At 35.4% G+C, this 15,307-nt stretch overlaps 3 protein-coding genes across 7 annotated transcripts; 2 read left to right on the forward strand and 1 right to left on the reverse strand.

Moving 5' to 3' along the window:
• The first annotated feature begins 186 nt into the window (after positions 1 to 186).
• On the forward strand, positions 187 to 1,269 carry strat (RAB interacting factor STRAT). The gene is made up of 2 exons (XM_018003922.2): positions 187 to 410; positions 470 to 1,269. Exons 1-2 carry the CDS (start codon positions 288 to 290, stop codon positions 713 to 715), a joined length of 369 nt encoding a protein of 122 aa, XP_017859411.1. The 5' UTR covers positions 187 to 287; the 3' UTR covers positions 716 to 1,269.
• On the reverse strand, positions 1,258 to 6,114 carry LOC108611344 (UPAR/Ly6 domain-containing protein CG9338). Its single transcript, XM_089464117.1, has 4 exons — positions 5,781 to 6,114; positions 2,744 to 2,917; positions 2,329 to 2,678; positions 1,258 to 2,266 (listed from the first exon to the last, which is right to left on the reverse strand). The coding sequence occupies exons 1-3, from the start codon at positions 5,833 to 5,835 to the stop codon at positions 2,461 to 2,463; spliced, it is 447 nt and encodes a 148-aa protein (XP_089320243.1). The 5' UTR covers positions 5,836 to 6,114; the 3' UTR covers positions 1,258 to 2,266; positions 2,329 to 2,460.
• A 2,056-nt stretch (positions 6,115 to 8,170) lies between these two features.
• Positions 8,171 to 14,545, forward strand: LOC108611345 (uncharacterized). Of its 5 annotated transcripts, XR_016269063.1 has the most exons (4): positions 9,867 to 10,026; positions 10,673 to 10,867; positions 13,779 to 14,276; positions 14,340 to 14,545. XR_016269063.1 is itself a non-coding variant. In XM_089464118.1 (3 exons), exons 2-3 carry the CDS (start codon positions 10,810 to 10,812, stop codon positions 14,156 to 14,158), a joined length of 438 nt encoding a protein of 145 aa, XP_089320244.1. In that variant the 5' UTR covers positions 8,171 to 8,327; positions 10,673 to 10,809; the 3' UTR covers positions 14,159 to 14,332. The 5 variants fall into 5 exon arrangements, 4 of the variants coding, with proteins under 4 accessions (XP_089320244.1, XP_017859410.1, XP_089320246.1 ...); XM_089464118.1 differs by lacking the exons at positions 9,867 to 10,026; positions 14,340 to 14,545 and adding an exon at positions 8,171 to 8,327 and having other exon boundaries at positions 13,779 to 14,332; XM_018003921.2 differs by lacking the exon at positions 14,340 to 14,545 and having other exon boundaries at positions 13,779 to 14,332.
• Positions 14,546 to 15,307: the final 762 nt, after the last annotated feature.

Genomic DNA, 15,307 nt, shown 5'->3' on the forward strand with positions numbered 1-15,307 from the left:
TTTATATGGTCTTCGCAGGTGACCGGCTACTAAGTTAAATATTTTTATTATGACTGCATAGCATGATTATTATGATAATATGCATATTTAAATTTATTATTCTGGCATTAATTATATAAAAATAATAAAAATTTTTTTTGCAGTAGAATTTGATTCGAATGTATATCTGTTATTTACAGCGCAGCCCCTGTTAACGTGTTATCGTTGCTGTTATGTGTACTAAAAGAAGAAGACAATATACGAGAGAAACAAAAATAATCGAAACAAAATAATAAATATTAATAAAAATGACAGACGAAGCTAATTTTGCGGACCAAATAGAAAACGAAAAAAACAGAACAAATGTGCGATGTCAATTTTGCAACAGCCTAATGCTAAAAGCCAAAGAGGCGAGCTACTGTGAGCAAGAGGTATGTGACTAGTAATAAATTTGCTAAAGTTGGTTCGGTATAAATGAAAATGTTTGCAGGTGAACGTGCCGCTAATGGTACAGAAGAAGGATAGTAAGTCTGATTCGCTTAACACAGAGACCCTACATCATTTCTGGCTGGTCGAGGATATGATGACATTCGAAAATATTGGCTTCTCCCACACTGTGGATGGACGCAAATTTCTAGTCTGCGCCGATTGCGAGCGCGGTCCAGTTGGCTATCACGAGCTCTCCACCAAACGTTGCTACCTGTCGTTAAAGCGTGTGGTGCACGTGGATGCCTAGGTGAACAGTTGTACCACCTGTGCATATTATAAGTGCTATAATCCTGAGCCATGCACACAGCAAGCTTTTAGCATAATATATTGGATTGCTTTCGTTGTACCGCTGTTCACATAGCTTTTTGTCCGGAATATCATGTTCTGACTGGCATTAAGGTTTTATAATACATTTTGAAACTCTTGTAAAACATTTGACACTTATATTACGTAAAACATCAACAATCATGAACATTTACAGTGCAGTACTCTAGGGTTATTGTACATGAAAGTAATAACTGGATTAGTGAACGGGTTATCTGTAGATATGCAAACCTTCTAGAGTCTAATGCCAGTTTCAGAGTTCAGCAGTCATTGTCGACAGTTTCAGTAGCACAATAGTCCGTTCTCAGCCTATTTTAAGCTAAGTGTAAAGAGTATTTTTTGGTCGGCTACAGCCGATTCTGCTAATTATAAATGTAAACAATAAACTTTTGTAATATTATGATTTAAGCTCATGATGCCCACAAGAAAAGTAGAAAAGAATACCACAGATATACACATACTATATATTATTATTAATTCTTTTTATTAATATTTTATTGTGTTTCGTTTGAACATTTTTAAAATTTTGTTTGCATTACAAATATTGCGTTTGAGAGGAGTGTATCTTAACTAAAAACATAAACTGGGTTTTGTCTTGGCTTACAATTTGAACTAAACTCGATTTGTGTCTCTCACAATCTCGAGAGAGAGAGAGAGAGAGAGAGAGAGAGAGAGAGAGAGAGAGAGAGAGAGAGAGAGAGAGAGAGAGAGAGAGAGAGAGAGAGAGAACGCTTCTAGAGATTCTACAGCACGTGGACAAAAGCTTTGCCTACCAAATTCATCAAAAATCCATCGCTTCGCTTAGTTTTTCCCGACGGATGCTGAGTGGTTTTATATTTAAATATATATATATATTTATATATATATATATTTTTTTAATTTTTATTTTTTTGTTGGCAGTTGGTTACGAGTGTGTTGTTGTTTTTCTAGATTCCATTTCTTTGTTTGGGTTCCATAAAGCGGGCTTAGCTTAGCCTAGACGTCTAAAACTGGACTCTGTTATTATTTGCATTTATTTCTGTTTCTTTTCCATTTTTTAGAAAATTTTCATATGAAAATAAAAAAAGGGAAACTCAGACAAAGAGGTGTTAACATTTATTATTATTATTCTTTTTATGTATGTACTACTAAGTTTGTTTAAATTTCATTTTTTTCGTTTTTAATATATTTTTAGCCTTAATTATAACAATTTTATATTTTGTATTTTTATTGTGGGATTTGAATACTTTTTATTTTAAACTGCGGTAGGTTTTTGTTTTTATTTATTTTATTTTAAATGTTTAATACCTTGGTTTTCAAAATTCGCATTTATATTATTTTTTTTTTTTTTAATTTATTGGCCAATTTTTAATTATTTTGTTTTTTTATATACAATCAAAGAGTGTTCAATCATTTTTTTTTGTTTTATAATAAAGCTTTTGCCATAGGACATTGAGAGGTAAATAAATAGAATATATTTATTTTCGGAACGAAGCTAGAAAATAAATGTTCTTCAGTTAGCTTTTGACTAGGTCAGCTTTATAACTATGTACTTACCCGAATTTGAAGCAGCTGGGCGTGGTTTCTTTTTTTTCGGATGATTATAGCTGACACAGAACTCAATAGGTTTGGTTTGAAAACAAAATGATAATCAAAGAGATAGAAAGACAATTGCTAAACGAAAACGGATTAACGCTGCAGCCACTTGCAGACGCCCAGGAGCAGGCCAACGGTGGCCAGTAGACCTAGGCCAGAGATGCCGCTCAGTGTGGCGGATCCATTGCAATTGTCCGTATCACAGGAGCAGACAACCTGACGGCCGCCAAAGCCGGCACGCTGATAGCAATAATTGGTCGATGTTTGATTCTGGAAACCGCAAGTACGTATCACACGGCTATCTGGAGGCACTGCAATGACAACCAAATCTCACTAAACTTTCAGATTCTTATACTTTACACAAACTTCCACTCACGGCTATTCACAGAAAACTCAATGATCTGTGTAATCTTGCGACAATAGGTGGGTATGCCACGATCGCGCGATGAGTAATCCTCTTGGCAGTCCTTCAGCAAGTTGTCTGGCGGTATGTCCAGTGCACAGTTGGCGTCTTTGTGGCTGTTGCACACGAAACACTTGATGGCAACGCCTGCAAGCAAAGGAATATATGTACAATGATTACTACCATCATAAGCGAAGTCGTTTTGAACTGGTTCAAGTGGTTACTGCATTGCAGAAGGTAGAGAATTAGACATTGGGTTATTTCTGTCAATTTTTAATTACTCATATTAATTGCTGCTGCAGCTGCTGCATACATCGCTCTCCCTCTCTATATCTCTCTCCACTCGCTGTCTTCCTTTTGCTCTTCCTCGGTCTCGCTTTATATCTACTCCGTCTCTGTCTCCTTCTTTTTAGCTTTTCTCTCTCTCTCTCTCTCTCTCTCTCACACTATCTGTCTCTGTATCTCTCTTTCTAACACACACTCTCTCTCAGTGCAATTCTCATTGAATTGAATACAAAACCGCATTAAGCCAATCCCCATTAGGAAATGTTTCTATCTGCAATCAAGTTGGATCCACTCACTTATGCCTAACCTCAATTGTTGAACAAAACAAAAAAAGTGACCAAGTGTAAATAAATCTAAGCTGAAAACTGTAGATTGAGACGTTGACTTAGCTAAATTGAATTTAAGGTCGTCACATCTCGTGTAGCGATTCGTATTATACGATTAGTTTTTGTCCACAAAGAATCAGAACATACAAACATATGTATGATGCGTTTACATATGTATGTACATATGTATCTGCCTATATATATGATATGATAGTAATACATAGACGCGTTCTATGATGCAATGCGAATGCTAAAAAACTGACACGTTGCATGCAACCCATAGGCGGGGGCTGAGAGGCGTCTCCATTAGTGGTTGGTCGTTAAGCTCTTGAGAGCCAGTTGCTAATTAGAATTAGAATCTCCAACAGCTTCATCAGTTTCATGTTAATGGACTTTCATAACTTGTGCATTTTTTCGAGTCTCTCTTTCTTGCGCTTCCTCTCTCAACCCCTAAATGGGTTACATAAGTCAGACAAAAGTAAGTGCTACCCATTGTGTAGTTTTTGTTTTTGTTTTTGTTTTTTTTTTTTTTTTTTTTTTTTCTTTTTGAGTGGCTCATCAAACAATGGACACGAAAAAGTAGTTCATAAAATTCCACGAAGTCTAGTCAAGACAAAGCATAACTCTTTGCAGCTCCTTACATACATATATATATGTATATATATAGATAGTATATTTGATGTGCTCATCGGAGTAAAAGCAAATAGTTCGTGAAGATATTGTAGTTATATATAGTATTGATGGAATTTATGATGTATTGTATCTATAACTAAAACCTGCATGGCAATTATAACGAAACGATTAATAAATAAATAAATAATAATAATTACACCAAATTTATTTTGGTATGGAGTATATTATAATGTATTAATGATAAAAAATAATAAATAATTCTTTTTTCTTTTTTATTATTTGAAATTTATATAGCTAACTATACATAATAAATATTATTATTATTTTCCTTCGAATAAATTAATGTATAATATTTTCGAACTTTTCAAAAAATTTATATTGTTTATACGATTTCAATATAATATAGTTTATTGTAGTCAATCAATATAGATTGCATTGATTGTTTACGGTCTTTATTGATATACTATAAAATGAAATTTATAATGTATTTTCATATGTATCTATACCTACATATATCGTGTGTATATAACGTACGTATATTAACTATAAAACTTTCAATAGAATATATAATCATTGTTTTAATTTGATATGACTTTCGATGCTCGTTCAGAAAGTGAGCAGAGTATATGACGATTTTAAGAATCGAAGGAAAATAGTCTTGAAATCTATTCTCAAATAGCAAAATACTTTACTACTTATATATCCTTATGTCGAGAATAACTAAGATATATTTATAAACATAAAAAATATGAATAATATATATTTTTTAATAAATTGAAGAAAATTCTCAAATGCAAAGCGAGCATAACAGAGTCGGCTACAGCCGACATTAGTTCTCTTCTATATAAGTGAGTCAATTTGAGGACTTCTAGGCGTAATGGGAGGTGGGCAGAGATAGGGAGTTAAAAGAGGGTCTTGTTGCAGTAGCTTCCCAGGCCTGCTAACCGAGTGACAGGCTGGCAAATAGAGCGCATGACTGCGCATGTCCTGCGTTCCCATACACACACGCACACATGTACACACCCACACACACACACGCACAAACGCTTGCACACATTTCATCCAGTTAAGAGAAGGAAGGAAAGGACAGATTAAGATGTGACTGAAAAGATTTCATTTCTTTTTTTTATGATATGAAATGCGATAATGAGCAACGGATAAAACTAGTTATTAACTGTTAGTAGAGGAGGCAGTATAGTGAGGACTCCAGTCAAGGACAGCTATGCTAAGATACTTTTGAGTTTTACCCAACACTTTTAGTGGTGTTATTTATTGTTAGAGTAGTTTTTCTTGGTCATTAGCTTGGAAAAACAATTCTAGTGGATGTACGTTACAATTAGTTTTTACTGTATTCGATTGATTATCCTTTCGGTATGGGTGTTAACAGTTTGGGAAACTGCAATTGTCAGTTTGCCAGCTGGATTTGTGGTCTAAAAAGGCGCCATTGCGACCGGCTTCCAAGGCGGCGTCAAGGCGTCTAGCTTTCCCTCTCTCTCTCTCTCTCTCTATATATATATATATATATATCTTTCTCACGCCCCCTCTCCTGATAGCCCGCACGGTCGCTCTGCCGCTTAACCGTATTCTGACTTTGACTCTGCAACCCCTACTTCCACTTCCATCGCGCACGCATTATGTAATCGTCAAAATCGTACAGACGAATTCCCCTATATTTTTGTTCATCTTATTTTTAGTTGAGCTTGAAATTGGAGCTTGGCTGTGTGTGTGTTAGGGTGTATATGGAGGGAGCTCTGTTAGGGGTTTACCTTGCTGCACGGCAATTGCCAAAATTAGCGCGCTAATCACATAGAGGTACTGCATATTTATTTTTATTGAATAATATGAAACACACGCCGAAAATTTGGTTAGATTTTTTTAAACTTCTATTTGCTAGTGCGATTTTCGGTATGCCTTTTCGGCAGTTATCTTCTTATTTTATTTTTATTTTTTTCTAAGTGTATGTTTTTTTTTTTTTAATAAATTTTCAACACTTTTAAGAAGGGCGCACGGTCACAGAACAAGAACGTCGAAGCGACAACAAGCGACTGGAACTGAAAGACGCAGCTTGCCCGACAAATGTGGCACGAATGAGCAGATGAGCAAGTCGGTCAGATAGCCACAGGCACAGGGCTGCAGAGCTGCAGCGTCAGTACAATGGGTCATTCATAACAATCTTTTGGGAAAAACTCGTTAGCATAGCAAGTGCTTGAAGCTTGAGAACTTTTGGTTAACATTAACAGGTCAAATTGACAACATAAATGCTGTTAACAGTAGGGTTGTTAGGTGTCATAATGTTACAGATAAGAGAATGTTATATTTCATTTGAGCTGTCAAGTTAGGGCGAATAACTTGACCATGTTGTAATCAAAAATTGTTAACAGTAGGCGCTGCATTTAACAGCTGTTTCTGCAATTACCACTTGCTAGGGATTTGCCCGATTAGATTATTTACATAATTGAGTTGATTTGGCCCACTGTAAATCGTAGCCCATTCAGCGGCTAATGCCCGGCAAGCTTTAGCTTGAGCTTTAGAGAGCGAGCGCGAGAGCAAGAGACACAAGCGTCTCTGCTATTCAATCCCCGCGCACTCGTCTTGCAGGAATCGTGCAGGCGCTGCCAGATTGTTAATCGCAGGAAACGATGAGAAAATAAGGGTTGCCAATCACAAAACTGTCAGTTAATCAATAATGATTAAATTAATTTGTTGATTATTTTGTTTCAGTTTTACTTTATTTATTTTTTAAATGTATTTTATATAACATATACAATTTTATTTTGTTATATATTTTATATACAGCCTCAACGCTTAAAGCAATTTTTGTAATTCTCCAATATTTATCAAGAATATATTTAATTGAAGCCCCACCTTAAAAATATTCCATACTCTATTCGCCTGCCTTGAGTAATTCCAGTATTTGCTGGAGGCACAAATTGGCCCCACATATTAATTAAGCTTAATCGTAAGTTTCCTTTGCTTATCCACATATCAAGTCATTTGAGTTGCCGTCCAATTGAGCTATCTTATTTTATACACATTTCTTTTCTTTTTTTGTGAGCGTGCGTTGCTTTTAAAATGACAGAGCTCTTCCAATCCAAATTTCAATTTCAATTCCACTCTCAATTTCAATCTGCATCTGCATCTGTATCATTCGCAGTACCTTGCCCTTTTAGGCAGCTATCTCGCTTACACTCTGAAGTCCGCATATTTTGCATCTCTGTCGCACATCTGTCTACATATCAATTGTTTTCATTACCACTTTCATTTAGATGTTAGGCCTATAAATAGACCTGGCCACTCTAGGGATGAAGTTCGCATAATGAAAACGTATGACAAAAGAGATGTGTACAGTAAAGCCTCCTTAGGTAGAACAGTTACAAAACTCATACATATATTCAAATGTTAAATGCCAATTTAAAGTTTTTCAAGTTCATTTGTTATAAGTTAAAATTAGTTGTTCGTCTACAGAGATTTTACTGTAGTCTCAGCTTACGTGCGTTAAGCATACGCCGCGTGTGGCCTCATAAGCTTCCAATGCACAGCTTTTAAGCTAACGTTGTGGTGTTTTCAGCTAAAAGCTCTTCACGGACAGCCAATGTGAAATACTGGTTCCTTACGTGTGCATAGCTAGACTAAAATTCCCATTATTTTCGACAGCTCATTGAACCCATTTGGGCAGACATATGTATGTATATACATATACTGTCCACTTGCTGCTGTTTTTGTTGTTGTTGGCACAGTAAATCTCGTCGTTTATTAATGCAAAGAGACGAAATTTTTGCAGTTAATCTTCAAAGCATTGCGTCACGCAGCATTAAGAGCATGTTGAAAATAATGCTGAGATGTTGCGGCAATATGGGGTGGAGGAAACTAATGGGAGGGGGTGGGCGGTGGCGTGTTTGTGTGACGGCGACAATGAGACGGGCTCGCAGACATACTAAATCAAATCAAACCAAACCGGTTTGAACAAACAAACCAAGCACAATTACAAGCACAAATATAAGCACGTATCGAAAATATGTTTGAGAGTGTGTGAGCATTAACTGAAGCTGTTGAGAGTGACTGAGTGTGTGTCTGTGTATATGTATGGAAATCTGAAAGATCAGCTGTTTACGCTGAGCGGCAATTTCAGTTGCCAAATGCTGACAAATACAGAAATGTTTATTTTGAACACCTCAATGAGCCAACTCCTGGACTCAGTTGCTCTTCAACACGCCAAGCAAATCGGTATAAAAACACCTCAATATAAGCACACAAATAAATATAAAAATTGATATGTATGTGGATTTAAGGATTATCAAAAAAATAATACAGCCGTGAGTTTAATAATTTTTGAGTATATAAATTTTAGAAGTATATATTAGACAAGTCTTGGAAAAGTCTTTAATTTCAATTCATTGCTATAAACCCAATATTAAATAAGAGAAAATATTAATGTACTATTTTAAAAGAATTATATACAGAATTATAAAAACAATGTTTTTGACGTACAAATATTTAACAATTGTATTTTGTTGAACAAATTTAATATTTTAATTCTTAAACAGTTTTTGTTTTAATGTATATCCATATATCACGGAAAATGGTAAACTAACACCTCAATGAAAACGACATTTCGGCGGGATCTGCTTTGAACCAGTTTTAAGCAGTGATTGTATTCAGAAAAATTCCATTAGCTATGCACAAAATAAAAAAAAAAATACAAAAAAAATTAAAAAAAAAAAAAAAAAATCAACAAGTAAACAATGAAAAACATTACATAAAGATATATCAAAGTAACTGTATATACGTAAACGTGTATTTCATAAAAAAAAAAATTAAATAATCAAAATAAAATAAGACAAATATGAAATTTGAAATGCTCTGAACTTCGCTTGATAAGCTGCCCGGTGTGAATTGTTGGTCTCTGTAAGCCGAGATACTTGGTCAAGCTGGCCTCGATCTTAAGCTGGATGAAACCACAGTGGTTGAGTTTTGGTAGCCATATACCAGTTTTAGCTAAACACACCACTGATAAGACAAATAAAACTGTTTAGTTGTGCGTTCTCCGTATCATCCGGAACTCAAATCACAGAAAGCAAATCAAGTCAGACAACGAACACAGTCAATAACATCATTAAACAATGTATATATGATTACTTAAAAGAAACAAATTATAAGTATATAACATCGGGTAATTATCTTATGTGATGCTTTAATACCCTAGACCATATACAACTCTCTATCATATGTATATAATTAACTCCCACGCGACCAACAGGTGGATGGATTGTCGATAGTTTGAATCAAGAATGCGTGTAATATATTTTTATTTATTTAACATTTGCATTACACAAATAAATAAGTAGTGTGGGCAAATATAAATAATTTGGCACGTGTACAGCACGTATTGCGAGCATCGGACGCTTCTCTTAGCCTCATTGTGACGTCATAGTTTGATAGTTACCGGTTGAAAGCGGCTCTTAGTTCGAAAAAAAACGCGCGCTTCATTTGACTTATTTTTCGGTAAGAGCGAAATTCGAGCATGCATCGAATCCACAGCGCGTTATCAATGCACGCCGATGGGCAACCTTCACGGCCAATGCTCATGCCTCGTCTCATGCCTTCCCTGGACCAAGCTCAACTGCGATCAAGTAACGGAAGTTTTTCGCTTGCTTCTTACGACTATTGCTGCACTCTTCAGCTGCCCTTACTCATGAATGCTGCTGCTGCTGCTACTGTTGCTGCTGTTGTCATTCAATGTTGCTCTCTTACAGACACACACACACGTATAACATATGCATGCCCATATACATGCATGCATTCACACGCAAGTTAATCTCAGCGGCCTTCTCTCTCACACTCTCTTCGCTGCTGGCTGCTGTCTGATTCTTCGTACCTTCTCGTGTTCGCGTTTTTCAAATCATTTTGTTTTGAAAAACTCAACGCAAGTTTTCAGATTCATCTGGACGTTGAGCGCGTCAAGTTGTTCAACTCGTGACTTAACAACTATTATTTGTTAAATATTAAAATATTGTGAGTTTTCAATTTGTGTTTGAAAAGCTTCATATACATAAATTCGCTTTTTAATTGAGTGCAAAGTGTATCGTATAAAATGTTAATAATGCTAATAAAATCTGAATAGAAAATGAATGTTTAAGAATGCTTAACAGTTTATCTTCAATATATTTCTAAGCAAATACAGTCTTGCTAATTCAAATGCATAACACCGTATGCTAATCAACTGTTAGACGAACAACAAAAACCAGATTGTAAAATAAATCCGTAAATATATTCATATTCAATTATACGCTTTACCTAATTCAAAGTTAATAAAAAGGGTATATTGAGTGAATTGACCCACGAGGTGGGTTTAAAAAGTATCGCAATATTTGTGCATTTTTCAAAAGTTATTATTTTAATCACGGTTATCTCTTATATTCCCCTTTTATTTTATTGCAATTATCAACTCTTTAAGGCTATCCTCAAGTCAAATATTCAATTTTCCTTTCGTAACTATAAATACCTGGTAGACATCTAAGGTTTACCTTTTGTTAATGATATATGTATTTTATTTCTTCTAAATACGTACAGGGTATTTTTAAGCTAAGTACATTTGGTTATTTTGCTCATAATAGTTTCTATTTTGTTTTTTACACATGTTGCTTACTTTGCATTTTAGATAATCTAAAGATAAAGCTAACGACTTTACAGAGTCAAGATCATACTACAGACGCTTTTATTCACTTAGTTGTGGAACAACTTCGCCGGAGAGGAGTCAGCTGCCTAGAAACACAGACAACAACAACAACAGCAAAGATGTCGCAGACGCTCGCCTACATCGTGATAATCGCTCTTATTGCTAATCTCTTATCAGGTAAATGATTTATACTTGTGTGCTCTTGTAATTACAGAGAATATTACTAGGATTATAAACATGAAACTAAGAGTAATATAACACAGGGTTTCCACTTTTTCGATTTAAAAAAAAGAGTTTCAATCGTATATTTCGATTTGATCACATTGTTAAGTCTTGAAACAGGTGCTGATCGCTAATAAATCAGCTATTTAATCAATCCCTAATTAAGCTGGGCAAATCAGTATAATTAGTGTAATCATATGCAGTTTAAGCTCGTAATGAGTATCGTCTTTCATTCATCTAATATTGGGCTTGCTGTTTAATTAATTCAATCATTATTTAATTGATTCAGCCAGGTGATTGTCTAGTTTTTCGGCTTTTCAATTAAATTCATTCATGTGGAACGCTCGCAACACTCTTCATTAGATAATAGATAGGGTATACAAAGAATTTTTTTTTATTTTATTTTCTTTTATAATTAATTAAATTGATAAGAATTGATTTTGGTGTTTATCATTTGGATGTGACATGAGTAACGGGAAAATAGACACCCGAACAGGTGTTAGCAAGTGAATTGTTTGATTAATGAGATTGATTATTAGGCTGCTAGATACCCGGTAACAAATTGTAACTAATTTTAAAATTTGAAATTACCCTGTACAATTGATGCAATACGTATATTCTTTTAAGTTTATTAGTAAAATGGAAAAACATGAAAAATAGCTTTCAAGAATTTCTTCGATTATTAGTAAATGCAATTGAAACACTATAGATATTTTATACCCTGTAAGAAATTATACATTATCTATTCTATTGTGAAAGTAAAGTAGTATCAATATTAGTAAATGAAATTGTAAGACTATAGATATTTCAAACTCTGTAAAAAATTATAAATTATCTATTCTATTGTGAAATAGAAGTAGTATCAAGGTTTATACAAAATACATATTTAAAATTGAACATAGCTCAAAATACAAAAATAAAATATACTTAAACGCAATGTTTGGTATTTCCTGCCTGCATATACATAGCTATATATACATATAAACACAGTAGATCAGGCATGGCGCTCAATTGGATGGAGTTTTTGTATTTTGCTTCTTCGTTGTGAACCACTTAAATGTAACTTCCCCCACACAACATTCCAGCACAGTTGAGGATGTTAAGTCATTAAAGCTCTTTAGTGTTAATCAGCTGCGCAAATAAGAAACTTTTATACATCTTTAAGTATATAAATATGTACGTGTATATATGTTTATAGTTCTATATACTGACTGAGTATTTAGAGGGCTTATTTTTTGTGTTATATGGGTGCTACGCGTTTCATTGGCGCATTATTGTCAAGCACTGCGCTACAAGTTCAAGCTTAAGTTGACCGCAAGCCGCAAGGTGCAATGTAAAATGCAAATATCAGATACGATATCTCGAATCTAATATTACAAATCCAACATTAAAATGCAAAGTTCTGTATTCTTTCACTGCTTTTAATCTCTTGCTTTTTTATGGCAACTGGTTTTTATTAGCTCGGCTTAATTACCAAAGGGTCGGCCACAGCGGCGATGCATAGGCCAAAAGTCAGGGATTTCATGTTACCAACAAAGTAAGAAGCAACAAAAAGTTGCGCATACGCCAAGTTAAACGGCATTAATCCAAAAGTCAAGTCTCTTGATGTAACTTGATATTCGTTAAAAGAGTCCTTTAGCGTCTACGAAAATCGAGATGGAGGAAAATATATATAAAGAAAGGAATATTATTTTGAAAGGAGGATAGAGATAGATAGAGCTAGAGGGAGGGAGAAAGTGAGTGAATGGGCGATTGATTACACGAGACTAGAAAGAGAGCGAAAGAAAGAAAGAGAGCAAAGAGAGAATTTAAGAGCTAATGAGAGATACCCCTAAAGAGCGTTCATGGAACGACATCGCAAACATTTTAAAAGTAGTTAAAAACAATTGATCTCAAAGCTAACTAAAAAATAAAATTAATTCGGTTAAATTGTGATAAATATTAAGCTAGGGTATCCAAAGGTCGATACCTATGCCATCTTCTGTTTGGCTTAAGTTTTTGTACTCTGTTGCGTGTCAGAGGTAATAGCAACAGAATAAGAAACTCAACAAGAAGTGCTCGGAGTTGACATGCAATTATTTAGCCAAGTCTTCAGTAGGTTCAGCTCAAGACAGGACAGAACAGGACAGAACAGGCCTCGGGAGTTAGCCAGTCAGTCAGTCAGGTGGCTCAGTTATTTTGGCGGACTAATAAAATAATTTGCTGTCAAAATGTCTGGCCATGTGAAAAGGGCGGTGCATTTGGCATGCCATTCAAAAGGTCTACTCTATATGCGCGTTGAAGTATCGCTGACAAATTGCTTTTCTATTCTAATCAAGGCTGCAAGGCAAATCCAGTTGCAGAGCAATCAAATATATATTTATATATTTGTATATTTGTTGAGAGCGCAAAGACTGGATTTTTCCGCTGCAAACTGATTGAAATAATTATTATTCTAATCGGCAATCTCAGATGATTTTCGATTAGTTCGATATTCGATTGAAGTCGCTCACCTTTTTTAGAAGCCCTGATCTATGAACGACTATTAAGCGCTTTGTTACACCCACCCCATATTTTTTCTCTAGATTAATTTCTACAACTTATTTAGTATATATTTACTCTAAATCAATATGTCTTAATCAACTTGCTTGGCTGTCCGGTCCTCGTTTGAAGTGTGAACGAGTATTTGGTAATCGACTATCCGCCGTTTGAGTTTTATCTCTTGAATCTCTGGCTTCCACTTTAAGTAAATATCTAAAAGTCTAAGACAGACTCTGATTACTATATGGGCGGGCATTATGCAGTCGTTCACATCCGTCGCATAAGCTTCTTTTATTCATTTCTAGTCACTACTGGTTGCTCATATCATCCATATTTACATTTTCAGTTTCTGGCCTGCGCTGCCACCAGTGCAACTCACATGATAATGAGGACTGCGTCAGCCTCGTGGTGAATACGCCACGCGCCCAGCGGGACGATCAATACTTGAGGGACTGTGCGCCCAAGGGGGATGAGCAGGCATTCTGCCGCAAGACGATCATTCATCTGGATGTGAATGAGGAGCGGCGCATCGAGCGTAGCTGCGGCTGGATACAGGAGAAAACGCATAACGCCTGCTTCACGGCTGACAACGAGGGCTACAAGCAGACCATTTGCACCTGCAGCGAGGATGGCTGCAATGCAGCGCCGGCGTTAGCCAGTCCCGCTTCCTTCCTGACCACAAGTCTTTGCCTGGCCGCCTCTCTCGGCTGCTTGCTGCGGCACTGAGGCCGTGCATTCCATCAGCATGCATTCATCCAGAAAGAATAATTTCAAAAACCTAATAACATTATCCATCAGCCTAACAGTCTATGTTTAAATATATCTTCCATCTTGTCTACTTTAAGTATGTAATCCATATTTGTCTGTGTATTTCATAATTATACAAGTATTCTACTGAAATTTGCAGATCGTTTTATGAATATTCTCGGTCCTTGATTGGGCATTTTTCAGCAGCTCGACCAATATACATATTTAACTTGGGATCTTTCCAGCTCCTAATGGAACTTGAGCAGTTGCTTAACATTTTCATGCATAGGTTACTATTATTTATTTATTTTGCAGAATTTCGAATCATGCCATATATATATATATATATATTTATTTATTTTTTTATTTAATGTTTTTTATTCGTATTTAATTGAATTAATTTAGAACAGAAAATATTTTGAGAATTGTAGTTTGTAAACTTGAGCATTTCTTAAATTAATTTAAGTGTATATAAAAAAATTTATCTACGCAGTCGCTTTAATGGGCCTCAGCCTTGATTCGGCAATTTTATTTATTGTTTTATCCAATCAATAATATCCATGCATTTGCAGCAAGAATTTTCTTCTGTTCTTTTTGTACATCTGTTGCCAAAATGTCTGGCAAATTGTTTAGTGGCAGTCCCGCAGTCGGCGTCAAAGTTACGCAGCTTCATTGTCGGCCAAAACTAATAGCATAACTTCTAATACGTATAATGTGGGTATATGGATCCGTCTTGCTGGTCGTGTGAGGAAATTACATTTGTTATGAGGTTTATTAGCGATTGTTAGCATGCATCCTTAGAGCTCGTATATGATAAACCGAAGGACAACTATATTTATTTTATATACGTGAACGAGCATGGGGCAGTCGATAATGTTCAATTGCATTCGTTGGTCCTCCTTCTTGCTAAATATATTGTAGTTGTTGTTGTTGTTGTTGTTGTTGTTGTTGTTGTTGTTGCAGTTATGATGCTGCAAGGACAACACATGCTGACCCTTTGGCATTGAGGACACAACATTTTTACTACACACAAATTGTTGTCCTCCAACGCACTTGATGACGTGCTTTAACATCTCGCTGTACTTTGCTCAAGATTTGTTGTTGTCCATTAGAAACAGAGATACACTG

The sequence above is a fragment of the Drosophila arizonae genome, chromosome 3 (genome assembly GCF_054131065.1).
Source record: "Drosophila arizonae isolate 15081-1271.41 chromosome 3, UAZ_ARI_1.0, whole genome shotgun sequence".
In the NCBI taxonomy this organism is placed as follows: domain Eukaryota; kingdom Metazoa; phylum Arthropoda; class Insecta; order Diptera; family Drosophilidae; genus Drosophila; species Drosophila arizonae.

What these genes read in the sequence shown, in the direction of transcription:
- LOC108611344 (XM_089464117.1), bottom strand. Translation starts at nt 5,835, where the DNA reads ATGCAGTACCTCTATGTGATTAGCGCGCTAATTTTGGCAATTGCCGTG. An exon ending in GGCAATTGCCGTGCAGCAAG is followed by an intron (nt 2,918 to 5,780) that starts GTAAACCCCTAA and finishes CTTTGCTTGCAG; the next exon opens with GCGTTGCCATCAAGTGTTTC. An exon ending in TGAGTTTTCTGTGAATAGCC is followed by an intron (nt 2,679 to 2,743) that starts GTGAGTGGAAGT and finishes TTGTCATTGCAG; the next exon opens with TGCCTCCAGATAGCCGTGTG.
- strat (XM_018003922.2), top strand. Translation starts at nt 288, where the DNA reads ATGACAGACGAAGCTAATTTTGCGGACCAAATAGAAAACGAAAAAAAC. An exon ending in CGAGCTACTGTGAGCAAGAG is followed by an intron (nt 411 to 469) that starts GTATGTGACTAG and finishes AAATGTTTGCAG; the next exon opens with GTGAACGTGCCGCTAATGGT.
- LOC108611345 (XM_089464118.1), top strand. Translation starts at nt 10,810, where the DNA reads ATGTCGCAGACGCTCGCCTACATCGTGATAATCGCTCTTATTGCTAAT. An exon ending in TATTGCTAATCTCTTATCAG is followed by an intron (nt 10,868 to 13,778) that starts GTAAATGATTTA and finishes TTACATTTTCAG; the next exon opens with TTTCTGGCCTGCGCTGCCAC.